The 20,201-nt window shown below is 36.9% G+C and overlaps 1 protein-coding gene across 5 annotated transcripts in view; it reads right to left on the minus strand.

The window, feature by feature from the left end:
- Positions 1-20,201, minus strand: part of TTC7B (tetratricopeptide repeat domain 7B) — a 148,140-nt gene that overhangs the window by 24,471 nt on the left and 103,468 nt on the right. For 2 of the 5 annotated variants that reach the window (XM_064460558.1, XM_064460560.1), the window contains 3 exons: positions 18,193-18,243; positions 11,655-11,795; positions 5,706-5,908 (listed from right to left, as the gene is read on the minus strand). In XM_064460558.1, coding sequence (XP_064316628.1) covers positions 5,706-5,908; positions 11,655-11,795; positions 18,193-18,243 — 395 coding nt within the window. Of the gene's footprint in view, positions 1-5,705; positions 5,909-11,654; positions 11,796-18,192; positions 18,244-20,029; positions 20,195-20,201 lie in introns of all 5 variants that reach the window. The other 3 variants (XM_064460564.1, XM_064460561.1, XM_064460559.1) reach the window with 3 other exon arrangements.

Here is a 20,201-nt window from a genome sequence, read left to right on the forward strand (position 1 = left end):
AGCTCACTGCTTCAAGTTATAGACAAAATTAGGGTAGTAAATTCCCATAGTCACTTCCTGTTACCAAAAGAGTAACTAAATTCTAGTTTGAACTCAAATTTGTAGTAATTATTGTTGTCAAATAATGAACAAAAATAGGTCTGCTTGTAAAGAGCACTGTAAAACCCAGATAAAGCATCCAGGAATTAAGAAATTCTACTGGTCTTCCTTCAATAGTAATCTAAGATATGAATCAGTATGAAATGGTTAACTGCTCTACTGGAGTTCAGTAACACTAAAAATAAAAGGAGTTAACTTTGAAACAAACAGGGAAAAGCAAACTTTCTTGATTATTCTCTTTGATTCACAGTTTGTTATATTTCAAAAGCTAATGACTATGCAAGTTGGTGTTATGTACTTTCTATTGCACTAAGCACCGATGGTTTTCTCTTGAAAGGCTAAAATGGGAAATAATATTTTCAAGGCAGAAAAGAATATAGGCTGAGAGTGCCACATGGCAGGTGAAGAATTTAAAGTGTATTGAAATGGTCCTCAAGTCACTTGAACTCCATGGGCGTGTTCCAGATTAAAATACAAGTAGAACTGCCACTCTTTTCTTAGAGTTCAGAATACGACTACTGAAATATTTAGATGTGAGTGTAAAATGCTTTCTGTAAGGAGCAGTGAGGTTTTGGCTGAACATATGTTTTGCTTTTTCTACTTTCTATGAATAACCTTGAAGTTTCTGAAGGGCAAACCCAAAATATTTTAATAACAAATCTAACAAAACCAATTACTGTTATTTCTCTGTTCTTGAACCACTGTGTGCATAAGAATGCACTTAGAGTGAGTCAAACAAACACTACGATTTGGCATTAGCATTTAGCTCTATGGTAATCAGTTAGAACACAAACAACGCACAAGAACCAGCATAAAATGCTTAGGACAAGCCTACGTAGCCTAAACCAACAATTTTTTACAGTATAGCAGCCTGACAATGAAAATCAAATGAGTTAGTGAAATGAGTTATGAAAGGAAGAATAAATTCTAGAGAATGCTGCCTCACTGAAGGAAAGAAATTAGTTTGAGTGACTGTGTTTATTCTCTTCTTTAACTCCCCTTACCCCTTCAAATAGGGTCTGAACTCATGCTTCTAAATTCTTCTCTGCTCTTCCTTTCTTTCAGTCAGCTCAACAGCCTTGACAGTCTTATAAGCATACACTACCCATACGTACCTCCAGGCTTCTTTCTGGCAAAGTGTCTTTGGGTTGAAAAAAAAAAGTCAGTGTAGTTAGAAATAAATACTATATTTATAACTGAGAAGTAAAGTGCACATAGTTAAACTAAGCCTTAAGAGATCTGACTCAGTTCTGCACAATTATGGGAAACTTTAACAGATATCTAATAGTGTGGAGTGGGAAATGTAATTCTTTAAGATAATGCTTTTTGAAAACTAATTTCTACATGAGTAATTTTGGATTTTTCTGTTTTACTTTTCTACCCCTAGAAGCTAAGCTACTAATAGGATTAACTGGCAAGTGCGATGATTAATTAGTTAATATTCAAAAAATACTAGAGTTTTCTCAGATTATAACAATATACAGATGCTGGAAAAACTATTTCATGTCAAAGCTACATTTAGCTAAGAAAAGTTCAGCCTGAAAGAGAATACATAGATTTGTTTCCTGGATAATGGGTTGAAATATTCATTGCCATTTCAGGCATTACTGAATGATGGCCCATCTCAGGACTTTTCAGACGTCAGTAGTAAGGGCTACTTTCCATAACAGCATTCTGACTGCAGGAGATAAAAGACTGTTTATTCTTCTTTTCACAGGGGAGGAAAACAATGACAAAAGCAGGAAGGCAGCAGTAATGCAGAAATCTGGAGGTAATGATAAAGGGTAAGGAGAATGGAGAAAGTTGTTCAAATAAATCCATTCTGGCCAAAATCAGACAGGTGACAACCAAGTATATATGACATGCAATTGAAGTGCGAATCATCATTTTTCAATTTAGAAATTAAGGAAAATTTCAAATTTCATTGGGTATGATAAAAAAGCAATTTGAAATACAAAAACACAGACACTGAAGTATTTCAAACCTTTAGAGCACAATTTTGCATGCTTTTCCCCAAGTGCACTATACTAACTTTAGAAACAAGAAAGGACACTGCGTTTGTTCAAAAGCATTGCTGCCACACTTTGTGAAGTACACTGAATTGATACCGACATGTTACTGCTTCCCTTTTGACACCTTGTGAGCAGTCAGAGCTAGACAAATAGCAAGCTGGTATAACCCCTGGCTTGGAGAAGATTTCAGTTAGTGACAAAAGGTAAAAAATAAAAAATAGCACCTGAGAACAAGGCAGATCTTAAAATGAGACTTAACAGAATACAGTGAACGAATGTATGTATTTATATGTTAACTGTATGAGGAGTAAGTTAGTTGCACAAGCAACTAAGGAGAATTTTAACAGCATTTCTCTTTGAAAGAAATAGTTTTGTTGTTCAGCTGATTTAATTAATAAATCCTCAACATTTCAGAAAGAACTGAAATAGCAATGAGCATGAACACAAACACACTGCCCCCTGGAGCCAGGTCTCTGTAGGAGTATCTCACATCTTGGGTAACAGTAATGTAACAAGGGGCAGTGGGCACAAACTGGAGCACAGGAAGTTCCACCTGAATATAAATTAAAACAACTTTCCTGTGAGGGTGCCAGAGCAGGGGCACAGGCTGCCCAGGGAGGCTGTGGAGTCCCTTCGCTGGAGACATTAAAAACTCGCCTGGACGCATTCCTGTGCCCCCTGCTCTAGGTGTGCCTGCTCAAGCAGGGGGGTTGGACATGATGGTCTCCAGAGGTCCCTTCCAACCCTCACCATTCTGTGATTCCGTATAACCCAATTAGTTCCATTTCCCGAGAAGTTTAATGAAGCACAATATGACTAAACAAGTTGTCATTTATTTGTGGATCAAGCCCCCACCATATAGCGTCACATTGTTTTAGGCATTTCATTACTAAGGCAAATACAGCGAAAGTTAACCTCTCCTTCCAAACCCTCCCATTTATCATTATAATTTTGTTGGTGAACAGATATCTTCCATCACTCTTAACTGCTCCAATTTTCACACCAAGTCCTCCTGGTTTTCATTTTAGTATATCTTTAAAACAGGAGTAAATCAGTGAAGACCTTAGAGACAGCAGCATAACTAACAATAACTTGTTTCTTTAGAAAATGATAATTTTAGACAAATAGTCTTTTAACGGATCATACCAGCCAATAAAAGGTAACTGCGTTCAGATAATACATTAGAATTATGCAAAAAGCATGACTTCATGGTCACATTAACAGAATATGGAGTCTGCACTTGAGACAAATGGAAGAGTCTTTATGCAGAAACTCCAAAGCACAAGACATGCCACAATGCACAGGAGGAAGCACATCAGTTCTCAAGCCACAAGATCAAACTTCCTAGTCTTTCTTCACAGATTTCTTCAGTAATTTAGATTAATAAGGTTGTTTCTGTGTAGAAACAGTAGATAGTATTCAGGAATAAGTACTTAAAGAGAGTTATGGCCAAATGGTTGTATAGAAAAATAGTAAAGCTTCGAAGTTTAAATTTTCATCCTTCCTACCAGAATGATGTATCATCATTAAAAGTATGGATTGGAAAAGGATAAATCTTGCCTATTCCCAATAAGCCATTCTTGTTTATAAAAATGTAAACATTTTATTCAATCTTTATTGTTCTCTGGACAACTACAAATAATATCTCAAATCAAAGATCCAGATTTCTAAACCACAAGCATCAGGAAATTTTACTCATTCTAAAATTTTAATTAATAGAAAAAAATCCTTCCAAACTGATTTCCCAACTATTTCAAGTAATTTTACTTGGAGAGGCAGGGCTGGATACATATGTTACATGGTAGAACTCATGCCATTCTTTAAATTCTTTTGTTGCATTTTATACACAAAGCTATTATTATCTATACTTGGTATTTGCTCACAAAAAAAATTTCAAAGCTTATTAAATAAATCTAAACTCTAAGGTAACTTATCTTGAAACAGTAATTTTATGTTGCTTTCTAAGCATTGCTAGAAAGCCATATCAAATAATTTTATAGATAATCATAGAAAAGAAAGTATTTTTTCACAACACTTTGGTTCATAAACTGATTGTTAGCTTAGAACTGTGAATACAAATATTACAAGTTGATGTTTCAGCTGTTGTTATAGAGGCTGGTACCTCCACAGTGCTATTGTTATAGCTCCCCTGCCACTGAGATCATGTGTCTTTATAGTAAATAGGTAAATATACACAAGCAAAGTGTTGAGATGTACAGATACTCATCTATACACACAGGCAAAAGTAAACACTGCAAACTTCCTCCTCAAAATACTTCTTGCAATACTGAAAAGATCAAGAAGGATACGGAATCTTGTCCTCTGTCCCCACATGGAATTACATACACAAGTATTTTTAAAGCATGTCTTTAATATTTCTATTTAAGCAGCATAAATCTTTCAGCACCTATTCAAAACATCTTAGTACAGAAAAGGTCTAGAGTAATAGAGAAAGCTTTTAAAAACAAGGTTTTAAATTATAAGAATGCTTAAAAAGGACTGGCCAGTCCAATGAAATGAATAGTTATCCTCCAGCTTGCACTCAAACCGAAAAGGGAACCCAGACTGGAAGCACAGTATTTTTCATCTCACATGCCCCTTAAGGCATCTAATTTCTCAGTCATTCTGAAGAGCATTGTGTGTTTACAGACTATTTATTCAAAGATGGACTCAGAGGAGGGGCGAAAAGATGCCCAGAAAAATATAAGCATTCATTTTCACTGAGCTGTGCTGCTTTAGGTCAACCACCTGCTTCTTCAGAAAAAGGAAACTTTTGGCATTTGCCAGTAGGCGCAAATATCTTGAAATGCTGAAAAGGTGAAACAAAAAACTTTCCCTGTACTGCCTTCCTATCTGATCTTTTGTCTCATACATTCCCCTCAGGGATGCATGAGAAATTTCTCTGAATAATTCATAAGCACCTAGGTAGGAACCAGCTTCTACTTCTGAAGAAAAAAATTGGTTAAGAAGCTGATTGCAGCTGTTCTACTCTGCTTGATCTGGAATAAAACTGGATTAAAAAAAGAAAGCCATTTTCCTAACATAGTAAGCACAGAATACAAACATGTGCGTATATATCAAGTATATTAAAAAACTTATGCATTTATGCTGGGGAAGGCACTTTATAGTTAAAACTACGCATTCCTTTAAGGGCAAGACTGATTCTCTACCTTTCAAAAATTGAAGAAACCACATGGCATGAAGGTGATCAATCAACATGTAGAATTCAACTTTTAGTTTGGAATTAGCAGAATGACTGGTCTTTCCTCTAGATTACAGTATCCAACTCTTCTCTTACCATAAGCCACCTTTATTTCCCAACAGCACTGAATATTAGGCAGATGCAAATTAATTCTTTTTTGCAGTGTCTGTTAGGACTGAAATAGTCTTATTGCCTGCAGATCCTTTTTACATCCCAACACACACAGAAGAGAGAATGAAAAGCCAGAAAATACTGTTTCCAAAGCTATTTTGCTAATAAGAATATAGATCTAAAACTCAAAAGCTATGGGTTACCCACACAAAGTGAAGATTTCACAATACAATACCGTAAGTTGAGACAAAAGTACTTATGAATGCAGACTGGAGACTTACCAGCCTCTGCATGCTTTTCACATGGGTAGGACTAATAGATAAGGCCTCTTCATACCAGCGTTTGGCTTCATCGATATTTCCACGAAGTTCTGCCACCTGACCTCTCATGTAGAGAACATAATGTGACATTGGAAAAAGATTAGCTGCTTCCTGGGTACACGCTGTGGCCTCAGCAGGCTTCCCAATTCCTATGTAGACTTCAGCTGTGGAAGGAACATGAGGACCAATGAATGACTCTTGCTTCATCATACCATGACTAGATGTTGTCACATGTGCTACATTTGTAAATAGTTTCATTCTAAGCAGAGGCTATTTTCCTCAAAAAAATTTGTAGCTAAAGAGAAATTATTACGTAAATTGTTTTAAGCAAATTTAGAAAAGTTACGTTTTGAAAAGCAATAGGAGTCTGAACCTCTACAAGGCTGAAAACATCAGAAAACTCTTTACATTTTGTTATTTTTAACTGAAGCCTGGGAATATTTCATTTTAGTTTTACTTGTAAGATGTGAGCATGCCAGCATTCTAGTAGTATTTAAGAACAGAAAACCCAACACAAAACAGCACACAGAGGTCCTTACAGTAGGTAAGACAACATAACTAATTACAGGGTTTTCTGAATTTTACATGTCAGCCGTTAAGGAAGCAGTAGCAATTGCCCCAGCTACCAATCACTAAATGGCAAGCCTCATTCTAAGTTTCCTACTTCAGAGCATTTTAAAAGAAATATATTGTTATTTGATATGAAAAGTTTCCTAGTTATGTTAGCAGAACATGTGAAATGTTTAATCACTCTGATCTGACAAAATCTGTTTGTATTTCCAAGCATTTTATCTAAGATATCCTTCAGGAGCTAAGAATACTCAACTCTGTAGCTTAGACAAAAAGAAGGAAAAAAAAAAAAAACTATGTTTAATTTAACATAAATCACTCCTGATGAAAGCAGCTGAGTAGCCTGACACACACTTGTGTAAATCAGACTGACTATAGGGGGGAAAAAGGTTCATTCAGTAAGTGATTAACAACTAAAAACAGAAGAAGTATTTGCCTTCAATAGCTCTTATGTCACTCTTCAACACTTCCATTTCACTATCCTCCTGGATTATCCTAATCTCTCGCTGAAAGAGTGGGAGAAGAGGAGATACTAAATGCAAGAAATAGGTATTAAAGGTTCTGGGTTGGGCTATCTATTTCTTTTACATTGGTAGGGACCCTAGAAAAATTGACCCTCAAAGCAATTGTATGACTGCATTCTATTGTATCACGCTGTGCAAGAGTCTCATAAATTAAGGGTTAAATCAAAATGCTCCATCAAAACCACAAAGTTCAAGAAGTGCTTCTCACAGTACAGTACAGGCCACCCATCTTGGCTTAAAGGCTATCAGAGATCAGGATCTCACACTACAATAGTGGGTTTGGGATTACGCTTAAAACTCTGACCGGGACTGATGTCTGAGTACCTTTACAGGAGCTTTCTTCTGAGATAATTGCAAAGAGACTGAACAGTATCCCTAAGTAGTAAACGTCAGTACAGCAGAGTGTATAAACCCTAACTTATAGGTGATGCTTGCTACGAATATTCATACTTATTTCCACCAAAATAAATTTATAACAACTTACAAAAACTGGACTTCCAGTAGGAGTTGGTGAGTAAGCACAGTGTAAAGGTCCTAATTGTTTTCTACTTTTTTAACCAATTTTTGCAGGGTTGCTGGAGTAAATTATTTTCTTCCTCTAAGACCTGACCCTGTTGATGGGAGAGCAGACTTCTTTTTCACAGAAGAGCATTGTTTTGCTCCTCAGTTGACTCAGTGATTTCACAGAACACATTCTACCTAACATAAATAGTATGTCCATGTGGATGTATGGATTAATGCAGTATATTTTTAGGAACTAATGAAATGCTTTTTGATGGAAAAATGTCTCATCCACGTGAAAACTAACACATGAAATCGCAGATCCAGCAACACTTTTTTCCCCCCATAACCCTGAAAGAACCACCTCATCTAGTCAGAGATTATACTGTATAACTAAAGAATAGCAAACCTGGAAGATAATGAAGGGGTAAAATTTTAAAATCAAAATCTAAATATGGGACAGGTTAAGTTTTTCTAGGATTTTACATTTACAAACTGTTGGTAGAATCCAAAGAGCAAGTTGTAGCCATAATTTCAGAGCTGGATATATAGCATAAAATGCAAATTGTACTGAGAGGGTTTTTTTTAAAAACCCTAAAATATTTTGGAAAAGCTTTGGATACTCCATTCTTGAGTGCTCTTCTAAAAGCTACGTGGTCAATATTACTACATAAGAAACAAGATTTTAGTGAGTATAAAATACACTGCATTATTTAAATGCTAACCATTTGAGCTCTCCTGGATTTATTGTCTCTTCTCCAGCATCATCAGACTTTAAACAGTTTTAAATACACACTCCCAAGCTGCTCGATGAAAAAGCAGTTAGGAAAAAGACAATTTAAACAGACTATAAAATGCACTAAGCTGTAACTGTTAGCAAATAATACGCAGAAACTAAAAATTACATAATAGGTGATTACCTGCTACAACGATAATTCTAGACTGAAAGCAGAGATTGGCTAATTTAACAGACTGCAGTTGAAATTCTGTATTCCTTGAGGGGAAACAAGTATGGTAGCAATGGCTTTCAACACTAGACTATAGAGGCTGCAATACTGCTTATAAATTAGTATTATGTTCCCGTAAGAGATACTAAATCTTGCTGTCCTGCTTACTAACTGCAGCAGAGAAACTTGACAGTTATTAATGGACCTTCATAAAAGTATTAAATTTTAAAAATAAAGGAATTATTTTAAGTTGTTATAGTTATTTAAAAAATAACTTCCCCTTTCCTCTACCAGAAGTTATGCCACTCCAAAAGAATATACAGCAGGCTTTTTGGAAAACTACGAAAGAATGAACAAAAAGTTGAACTGATGCATAGGTGTTAAGCATGAAAGTTCATTCAAGACATTTCTGAAACTGAAGGATAGCTGTTCATTCTAAGATTAATGACTTCAAACTGAATAAAAATGTTAAAAACCAACATGGCAAATTCAAATAAATCAGCTGTGGAAAACTGACAAGTGCTAGCAGACTTTGTAGGAAAACCTCTAAGAGGATCAGCAGTTTGAAGAGAAACCAGGTGCCAAGTCTGAGGTGCTCTTCTTAATGTCTCCACCTAGAGAACAACAGAAATGCTTTCTGGCATTCCAATGCCAACACCTACATCTTATTAATAAATCAACCTATTTTCCAACCAAGCATCATAACAATATTGAGTTCAGTCTTGATGCATTTCTCAAAGGACCACTGCAGCCATTGGTCATTTAGAGACAGGTCTGGTTTTTAATGAGTTACTGGAGAATGCACTAATTGCAAAAGTTATTTTGTTTCACATTTAAAATAAGCCTGATTTTCCACCTTTACACTGTATGACCAGAAATGAAAGGCTGAACCAGTCCATTAATAAACACAAGATGAAAAATTACAAGCCAGTTAATGTGTGCAAAATCAGCTTCTTTGGACTGAATGCCTGCTCATTTACACTAATGACAGCTGGAATGACACTGTATATCCATAAGAACAAGCATTTTTCTCTCTTTTTCACATCATATATTAGTTTCGGTAAATATGTTCCACTAAGTTTTGCATGTATTAGAACTTATGTAAATAACTTTTCACAATGTCTCTATAACCTAACAGGAAGAATAATTCTCAATTTTTGTGTTTTAAGATTTAAAGCTTGTCAAAGATTTTTTTTTTTCTCCTTACTAAGAAGCAAAACACTGCACAACCGTACAGGGAGTCAAACAGTTAAGTGTGGCATGAGACTCAAAAAGGAAGCAATTCCCCAATGGTAAGTCTTCACTTTTATTTAAAGAACATGTGCTGTAAGTAAGGCGTTAAGTAATTTTATCACTCTTTTCTATGCAAGTAACCCATATAAGCTGATGAAGATACCTTCTAGAATATCTGCTTTGTATTGTGCTTCTGGGAAAAACAGTGTTCTGAATGTTCCTACAGTAAAGAACCTTTCTCATGGCTCAGGGCATTTACTGTAGCAGGACAAGTAGCTGAATAGCAGGATGCTATTTAGTGTGAGCTTTGGGGTCATCCTGTGCAGGAACAGGAGTTGGACTCGATCCTTGCAGGTCCCTTCCAGCTCAGGACATTCTTTGATTCTATGATACCTAAATGCTCTGAAACACAGCACAAATCACCAGCCTGAAGTATCAAGAACAGGATCATTCTGAAGTGGAGAGGAAGTAGACTTCAGGTTGCAGTACCTTCTCTGAAGGCAGACAGAGCTCTTTTTCATCTCTTAGGTTTTTTCTTTCATTGCTCCCCATACACAAAGAGTCAGAGCACTCCTCATACTTTGTTGTGTCCTTCCCCTGAACCTTTAACGCTTTAGTTCATTCTCCAACCCAACTCTCTCCTACTTCTCACCCATGCTTCCTCTGCTGGGAATCAAGAATACGACCTAGAGATCACACTTGCTGAGACAGATATTTTTAAGAGTGGAAAGTGGACTGTGCAGCAGATTGCAGCAGCAGACCATCAACATGTATGCAAACCTGCCTAAGCTGTGACCTAAAAAAAGGAATCCGCACAGAGTGTCCAGACCCCTCCTTTGTGGACAAAACAGTAGCAGTCACTTGCATGGACCGTATAAGCAGCAACAAGACATGACCAGCAAAAATGAAAAAAACAGAAAATAAGCAGTTGAACAAGCTGTCACAGAAGGTTCAGAAAATATCAGCATTCTAGATGCTAAGAGTTACTGTAGATGGCCATCTGTGATGGTTTGTAAATATTTAGAATCAATGATGCCATGATGCAGGGCAGTTAACTACACTGTACCCTGGCAGAACTTGCCTTGTTCTAATCAGCGCTACTTTTGAGGAGCCCTTCCACCCCAAAATGAGATCACTATTATTAATCATTATCATGCTCTTTCTTTCCAATCTTCTCGGCTTTTTCTCTAAAACACTAAATAACTGGGAGCCATTGCCCTGTAATGACTTTTACACACTAAAACTGTTAATGCAAAATAGGTAAATTAAAATGCTAAGAAATAGAGCACTGTTTTGTTGAATGTAAACACAAAGAAAAAAATAATTATGTCACTGAAAAATGCTCAAGCATGAGAGCCGACCAAAGTAGAACAATTTCTGACTGATTTCTAAATTACACCTTTCTGATGCAAGTATCAACAAAAGCAATTGCACAGTGTACATTTTTAACTGTGTGAAAATACAGGGGATCATAATTTTCTGGTTTAAATTTTATGTAACAGCCACTTGTGATACTGCATTTGGCTTGAGGCAGCATGACAATACTAAATCCACACACAATGACTCCACATTTAGAAAAACAATCCTGGATCTTTTACATTAATGAAGCCAGAAGGGAGAGAACTGAATGAGAGCTCATTATCACAGCTGCAAGGGACAGTTTGCTCAATGGTACTATTACCCTTTTTTCCCCCACATACGCAGAATTATTTATTTTCAATGATAAAGCTTTTCTAGTTGCAGGAACTGTATTCAATAATCATACAAACATCCTATTAGATACCCTAATTCCATTGGTTGGAAATGTCCAAGTACTAAGATACTCAAGGTACTTCAGAAACTAAATTCTTCATGGTTAAGGGAGTGTTGCCTTTGTTCTACAAAAGATATGACTCCACTGATAACAACTGCATTATAAAACTACCGCCTTATCTTACATAAATGATCTTACACACGAGCAACTCTAATGTGCTTTTTATTTCTTGACTTGCTTCAGTGCCACACACACGCACCTGGAAAAAAGTTTGATCCGATAAGAAATAACAGATTTTGAATGAAACCACATTTTTGCAAGTCTTTAGGTGAGCGAGAAAGGGGAGGGGAAAGAACAAGACAGACATTTACTTTCACAGTACCTGCATGAAGCCATATTTGAGCCAGAGTCATCCAAGGGTGCAGGGGACCTTGTTTAGGGGCGCTACTTTGCAGAGATGAAGCAACTTCAGACAGTGCTTGCTCCACTCTAGAAGCCGCTATTGATGTGGCATGGACTGAACCTGTAGAAGTAATAAAAAATATTACCATCACAGAAAGAATGAAGGCCAGATACGTTGCATGAAACGTTTCATTGTAACCCTTTTCATCATACAAGGTGTTATCCCAAACTGCTCAAGATTTAATTTACATGTATTGTTTGGGAGAAGTTTTTTGAAATGTCAGGCTAATCTTCCTTGTTCTGAAAGCTTTTATGCCGGTCTGAAAGACTATATAACACACTGAACATTGGTAACTATACCTGACATATTTTTGAGCTGCTACTAGGAATACTCTCTATTAAACTTGACAACTCTTTTCTTGCAATGTACAATCCAAAAAAAGGTTGTGACAGTATCATACACCATAATCTTCAGGTTGCTGCATGCACTTTGGTGTTAGTAATTGCTGTGTCTTTACAGAGTGCAATTAGAGGACTATTTTAAGACTAATAACAGTACAAAAAAGATAACTAATATACAAGATGATCACAACATACCCCATCACAAATAGACAATTAAACTGCACTGAATGTAAACCCCTGGCTAATCAAGCAGGCTGAGTTAAAATGCCTTGTGGCAAAAATGCCCGTCAGCATATCTGTAATGGTCAGCAAGGGCAAGTACCCCAAAAGAAAGTATTGTATCCTGTACAGGTTGAACAGCACTCCACAAGCTCAACCCCATCACAAGCAGTTAAGAAATAAATGAATCCTTTGCTCTCAATATCTCAGGTTTTCTAAGAATTTTAAAAAGAAGGGATTTGCCACATAAACCATACATTCTTAAGTGTGACAAGATAAATCAGCAAACCAGAAAAGCAGAAGAAATTCCTAGTACACAGATCAGTGGGAAGAGTTCTGCCTGAAAGTGTGCATCACGTTTCCCTTAACTAACAAAAACAAGGGAAAAGCAGCACAGGACATAATTAGCACTTGCTATATCATATGAACAAGCAATTGCGCTGAAGATCTGAAACAGTATCTGACCATGGAGTTCGCTTTCCTTTACTGGTGGATGAAACAACTCAAACTCCAGCCTGCAGAATTGAACACTCACTAAAGTTTTTGTGTGTCTTTACAGCTTAACTTCTGCAGAAATACAAAAAGGGAAGTTTAAGCAATAAGCATGTGGAGTGTAGGTCAAGAAACATACCACAAAGGTCCCATAAATAAGCACTAGTCACCAGCAATCCTTTTCTTGTGTCATAGCCATTTCTGTAAATGCATGTCACTGCAGCCTGTCACTTGTTAGCCTTCTATGGACTAACAGTGAAAGAGTCTCCTCATCTCTTCAAAAGAATTTGTAAAGAAAATGTGCAGTTCACTGAACAAAGGATATCATCTGATCCCTTCCTTCTAAAAAGCAAGTATTCAATTTAGTATTAATAAAGGCCTATATTTCCTATTATTTAAAGCAAGGACTCTGGCTGCTAGCCAGGGCAAAAGTAATTTCATGTAGAAAGTGTGCTCTTAGATTTTAAGCCACTAGCACCTAACCATAAAGCACATATGGTAATATATTATTAAAACGTTTTGTACATCAATTTCTGCATAAAAAAGAGCTAAACTGGGATAAAATTCTTATGAGCTGCAGTGCCACCTATATTAAAGTTAAAATAGAGTTGATACCAAGTGCTTCCTATGGTAATTAACTCCTATCCTGGGCTTTATTCTGAGTGGCAGAAAAAAGAAAAATCTTTAAAATAAATTATTTCTAGGAAATTTTTTTTCAAAATGTTATTATGCAAATTGCTTACATTTCCTGATTGGGAAAAAGATATCCCTTAACACATTGCAGCAATTAGTTCTCTGGAGAAAACACACACATATACAAAGTAATAGTCTTCAGGAGTCCTTACTTCAATCAAACTACTAGTAAATAGTTACTTCCTTTCACTAAATTAATACAACTGATATAAAAATGTACTCTAAATTAATAATTAATATTAACAATCTAAAATTCAACGTGGAGCAAGCAACTCAACTGTTTTAGAAACTCAGGCTGCAGATTATTCAACATAATCAACTAAATTTAAGCTGCCTCTAAACAACATCCCAGATATGTGGACTTTTGGGGTTTAAGTTGGAAGATCAATGTTAAGCAGCATGCAAAGAAACTTGGTGTAATCTTCTGCAGGGCTGTTTGGAAATCCCAGCCTTTGAAATCCTTCACGCTTCAGTCTTATGTAAAACGTAGAGAACTTAAGGATGTTGCAAAACTGCACAAGAGCATTGATAATCGGGCTTTTTTGTTTGATTTTGTTTCTCTAAAAACTCTCCTTGCAGTGGCTATTGGGATAGATATCAAGCACAGGGCTACACAGCTTCCAAAAGAAGGGGGGATGACCTCCAGTACAGCTTTACATATATAATCAGCACAGCCACTGTATCCTTTTTTACACTTTTACATCTTTGCTATTACCTTTTTCTTTATTTCTTTCTCTCTTTTTTGACACTGCCCAATCAGGCATCTTTCAGGAACACTGCACTCAGGCTGATAACTCTAACCCATAAACCCCTAAATGCTCCTTTAGTATTGCCTCAATTAGCTGTCATTGCGACTCATTTCTGGCTCCTTCTGTTAAAATACAATTAGTAAGCTTTCATTTTGCAGATAATTAAAAATCCTTTAAAGATCATTTAAAGATCCTGTGTACTAAAAAAAGCTTTTTCCAACCTTCCTCCAAATTTTATTCAATGCTTCTCTTATTAGAAGTAACTCATCTGAACGATTTGTTCCTTGTTCTAACCCAGGGGTCCCCAGATTCAGATCTTTATAGTCACATTACAATTGTAAAATGTATAGTAATTTCAACTACAACTAACAAGGATATGTAGTGGTTTGTGAGAAACTGAGGGTAAAGAGCGGATCTTAAAGTCTGCTTGAGGCCTCACAGATACTATGTAGCCAGTTACTTATTTGGTGGCTCCCTGTTTGTTTTGTCATAAGCTCTGCTCTTTCTTCCCAGCCTTACCTGTAGTTTTCTTTCTTTAGTCTGCGTGCAGTGCCCTCAGCCAAACACAAACATATCCTCATTTTCAGTGTTACAGTTCGCTCAGTTATGGCTTCCTTCAAATGCTCAAATAGAGCAGCACTATTTCTGGTTTAATATTTTCCCATATCTTTCAGACACACAAATACCCTCGCTCTTCCCAGACAACTTCTAGCCCTGCTGTTATAGGTCTTATAAGACCTTAAGAACAAAGAAAAAATTCCCTCAAAGTACCACAAGCAGAAGAAAAGTGTTTATTTTTAACTATAAAAGCATGAGGTCTGGAAAAGTAATATATCACCAAAATGGATCCTGATTATTCACTTTCATATGTTAAGTTTTGTTCTGAAGCTTGTTTATACTAAAATGGCTAAGTGCAAACAGGGACTGAGTTTGCAAAAGATCTAGAATTTACTACTTAAACTACTGATTGACATCTGGAATTACAATCACACCACACACTGCAAAGTGTGGCAGAAGGTCTTGGTCATAACAAAATGCTTCTAAATTAAAGGTAGAATCATAAAATCATTAAGGTCGGAAAAGACCTCTAGAATCATCAAGTCCAACCATCAACCCAACACCCCCAGGCCTCCTAAACCATGCCCTGAAGTGCCATGTCTACATGTTTTTTTAACACCTCCAGGGATGGTGACGCCGCCAACTCTCTGGGCAGCCTGTTCCAATGCCTGACCACTCTTGCAGTAAAGACATGTTTCCTAATATCCAATCTAAACCTCCCCTGACACAGCTTGAAGCCATTTTATTTCATTCTATCACTTGTTACTTGGGAGAAGAGACCAACACCCACGTCACTACAACCTCCTTTCAGGTAGTTGTAGAGAGCGATAAGGTCTCAGCCTCCTTTCCTCCAGACTAAACAACCCCAGTTCCCTCAGCTGCTCCTCATAAGACTTGTGCTCTGGACCCTTCACCAGCTTCACTGCCCTTCTCTGGACAAGGAGCTCCAGCTCCTCGATGTCCTTCTTGTAGTGAGGGGCCCAAAACTGAACACAGTACTCAAGGTGTGGCTGCACCAGTTCCAAGTACAGGGGGACAAACCCTTCCCTACTCCTGCTGGCCACACTATTCCCAATACAAGCCAGGATGCTGTTGGCCACCTGGGCACACTGCTGGCTCATGTTCAGCCACTTGTCAGCCAGCACTCCCAGGTCGTTCTCTGCCGGGCAGCTCTCCAGCCACTCCTCCCCAAGCCTGTAGCGTTGCATGGGGTGGTTGTGACCAAAGTGCAGGATCCGGCACTTGGCCTTGTTAAACCTCATACAGCTGGCCTCAGCCCATTGATCCAGCCTGTCCAGATCCCTCTGCAGAGCCTTCCTACCCTCAACTAGACCAACACTCCCACCCAAAACTGAGGTCTGGGGAACCCTGCTCATGACTGGCCGCCAACTGGATTTAGCTCTGTTCACCACAGCTCTGTGGGCTCGGCCATCCAGCCAGGTTTTTACCCAGCAAAGAGTAAACCTGTCCAAGCCATGAGCTGCCAGCTTGTCCAGGAGGATGCTGTGGGAGACAGCGTCATAGGCTTTGCTAAAGTCCAGGTAGACAACATCCAGTGCCTTTCCCTCATCCACTAGGTGGGTCACCTGGTCATGGTCAATTTGAGTGGGAAAACCTCCCATTCAAATTGCCTATAATGACATCTGTACATTTGTCCAGAATTTATAGTTTCTACTCAATGTACTAACATAGTATCTGCAAAAACCATGGTTATGTCAATGTTTTAATTAAATCTCAAATAGGAAACCTACCAACAGCCTTGTAACAAAATTTAACCAAGATGTTAAGTCATCTCACAGAAACCTTTCTTTTCCAAGTCAAACCTACAGTTCAACTTCTATTAACAACAAAGTGTTCAATTTATTCTCTTCAGGCTTTTCTTAAGATAAATATAAGGGAAGAGCCTACACGAAGCCCATCTTTCAAATACCATTTATAAGTCACCCTATGTAAATAAGCGTCTCATGACTTCTTCAGTTCTTTCCTTGGTCATTTCCTAATAAATTCTTCAAAACGTAGCCTAATGGACATGAACTAAGACATGGACTCTGTCAGCACTTAGTTAGCATACAGGCTTGGAGAAAAACAAAATCACTTTGCTATGTACATCAAATTTTCCTCTGAAAATGAGTAAACAAATGGACCATTGTCCTTCATGAAACATGTTCATATCAACTGACAAAAGCACTATAACAGGATTTCTTTTTATACCATAAAAGAGAATATTACTGAAGAATGTTACATTCATCATGTTTTCAATGTTTCAACATTTAAATAAATAAAAAAATTCTTTAACAGCAATGCTCATGCAGGAGAAAAGAGGAAAAACCCCATGACTATCAACTTTACATGCGCTCAAAGCTGGCAGTAAGAACATTAGCAGTGTGACATACAGAGAACTCTGATAAAAAAAAGCAATTGCATGATACAAAGAGGCAGTACCTTCTGCAGGACTAATACGTCACTGAAGTGATGCTTTTGGTATGATAGATTGGCAGGTTTAGCCAAAATTAACAATTTTCCTATAAAATTCATTAAGTGCCTGAGACACTTTTCACAATCATTAATTACAAAGCTAGCTTATCTTTTGGTACAAAGTTATGCATGGAGATATTAGTAGTCAGGTATGGACAGCATCATTCACAGAGCCTCCTCTCAGCTCTCTGAAAAAGATTTTCCATGCGCAGTCACTGTCAAACATGCTGGTTTAGTTATCATCTTATTTTTCTTTCCTCCACCAAATTGGTCTCCTGTACTACCTCATAAAAATCTATGAAAAAGTAATGAATGAAAAAAAATCCCATAATTTACTAACCAGGGCTAAATACAGAGCTTTATAATGTTAACTGGTTAGAGAAAAGGAACATTATTTCTCATTCTGGTTAAAGCAGCAGTTATTTTTATTGATCTATATTCTTCATTCTTTCTTATTTATCTTGTTTTCAGCATTTCATTATTTTAAAATATACTCTTAAGAAATTTATTCTACAAGCAAAATGTGTACCACAGGAGAAAGTAGTTTATTATGACTCATGACAGCAGTTGCAATGTTGCGTTCTGGACCAACATACTCAGGAACAGCAGCGGCATAAAATCTTCTCTAACACAACACACTGGCAGCTGGCCATTATGTTATACAAGACCTTCCCAATACATCTTTGTTTGTAGTCCTCTAGAAATGAATACTGCCTCTTTAATTATTAAATGCAAGTGTTAGTTGAGTGCATTCAGATCTCGAAAGATTACAGCCCTTGGGGTGACTGAATGGGCAAAGAGCATCAGCCTTGCATTACACACTACCAAATTTCCACTACTGATGGAAAAAATATGTACGTTTTGTGGTAAAGGAAAAGGTGATTTAAGTCTTTCAGACATTAATAGAGCTGCACAGTGAATACTACTTACAAACTGAAAAAAGGGAGTAAAAACCATGAAAGTAAGCATCTGATGGATTGCCTTTGAACAGATCAAACCACAAATTAAAATTCAAAGTAAGGAGGAAAAAGAAATGTATATATATAAACCAAGAACTCCAAGAAAGCCACAGGATTTCTGATAATCTTCAAACTGTAAATCAGGTTTACAGGGTTTCAAAAGATAAAAAATTTAAATAAAGATTACTGTTTACAATAAATATTTTCACTGAGCCTTTGCTACACCTCTAAAATCATGTTCCTGTTCAGAAATTGGAAGTCAAGACAATAATACAAAGTGCATTTTGCTTCTTTCACAAGGAAAAAGAATGAACTGAGCAAGATACAGAAAATGAGATTGTCAGCCCTGCTAACTATACTGACATGCTATAAGCATCTAGGCAAACCTCTACTTATTCAAGGAGAGAGAGAGTTTTAACTTTCATTAATTATTTATACTATACAAAGGACTCCAATATCTTGTTTTTTTTCATGGGTCCACTACTTCTAATCATATTGTGGAAGCTCCTTTCCCTGAGGATGGAGTAGCTTGGAAATGGAAAACTTGGGCTTTACATAATGGAATCCATGTTTTGGCTTCTGAATTCTTTCAGGTTGCTTTCATTCTTCAGTGGGTTTTTATTAAATTTTTATTGTAGCTCTGCAAAGAACAAGTAATTTAATGCTAACTGGATGTACTGTTTATAGACTAGGTCTGAGCAAGTTCACCTCAACAACACGCAAACCTGTAATAGCAATCAATCAGCTATTCAAATGCTTTAAGAAGAAAGTCAGACTTCAACTAGTTAAACTCCTACTGGACACCAATTTCCTGGAGTCTAAAGGAAGTGTTTTTCTTTATTTCCAGTTACAGGCTTATATATGAGCTAGTGTTTTCAAAACTTACATCAGCTATTTTAACAAGTAGATTTTGCTAATACTCAAAGATTTATTTTCTACATTTTGTTAGGAATTAATATCTTTGACATAATATCAATTAAAGTCTAGATGTCAAAAATTAGTTTCTTAAGATTGAAGTATAGTTAAACGCAGTGACAAAACCAGCGCTCTGCATAAAGCTATGGGTGAAGGAAAATTTAACAGAAATTAAAAGGAGTTAAAAGAAACAGCTGGAAAACTATGTTGATTTTACCTGGCTACCTGATCTACTCTGGCAGCATTACTATACAGTTTGTTTTCAAACAACATGGGGATTGATCTTACTGCATGTTTAAATTGGCATAATTTCAATGAACAGAACGGCTCTTGACTTGAAACGGTATAATGCTGCTTTTCACTGCTCTAATACCTCTGAATCATTCCAATATGCCCTACCTGTGATATGAAAATACACACTGATATTTAAGCAATTTCTTCCTCTGTGTGAATTTTCAGGGAAGGTTTGGATGCAATTAGCTAAGGCTTTCTGAAATTAAGTCATTATAAACTGTACAGATAAGAAGGAAATTCTGTGGAAAGAAGAGTCTTGTTAGGCAGATGCCAGCAATGGAAATAATTTAAAGCACCAAATGCTACAAAGCAGTCTTGGCCAATAACCTCTTTTACCAAATACCTATAATTTTCTGTAACGGTCATGAGGACAAAGTATTAAATAGGTCTGTAACTTTACCTCTTTTGGGATCAATATAAGTATTTTCTGATGAAACTCCTAAAGTCCATTCAGTATTTAATGAAGTACACCTGAAAGGCCAGATTTCACTGACACTGTGTTGAAACTTAAACTGTTTAAACACAGTTTATCAGATGAAGATTATCAGAAAAACACAGCACAAACTAACACGCCCATCAGGAGTAGAAAACCAATTTACAGCGAGAAGGTGTACAGGGCTCAGGAACTTGGTCACAGTATGGAGAGGCTGCATGGGGCCAGACAAAGGTATCTGGTTTGGGATGAGGATGAGGAAGATGAGAAGATACAAACAGTTGGAGAGGAGACTCTGTTCTTGAGAGAGAAGATGAGGAAGTATCAGAGGCTAAAAA

This window comes from Phalacrocorax carbo, chromosome 9, assembly GCF_963921805.1.
Source record: "Phalacrocorax carbo chromosome 9, bPhaCar2.1, whole genome shotgun sequence".
NCBI lineage: Eukaryota > Metazoa > Chordata > Aves > Suliformes > Phalacrocoracidae > Phalacrocorax > Phalacrocorax carbo.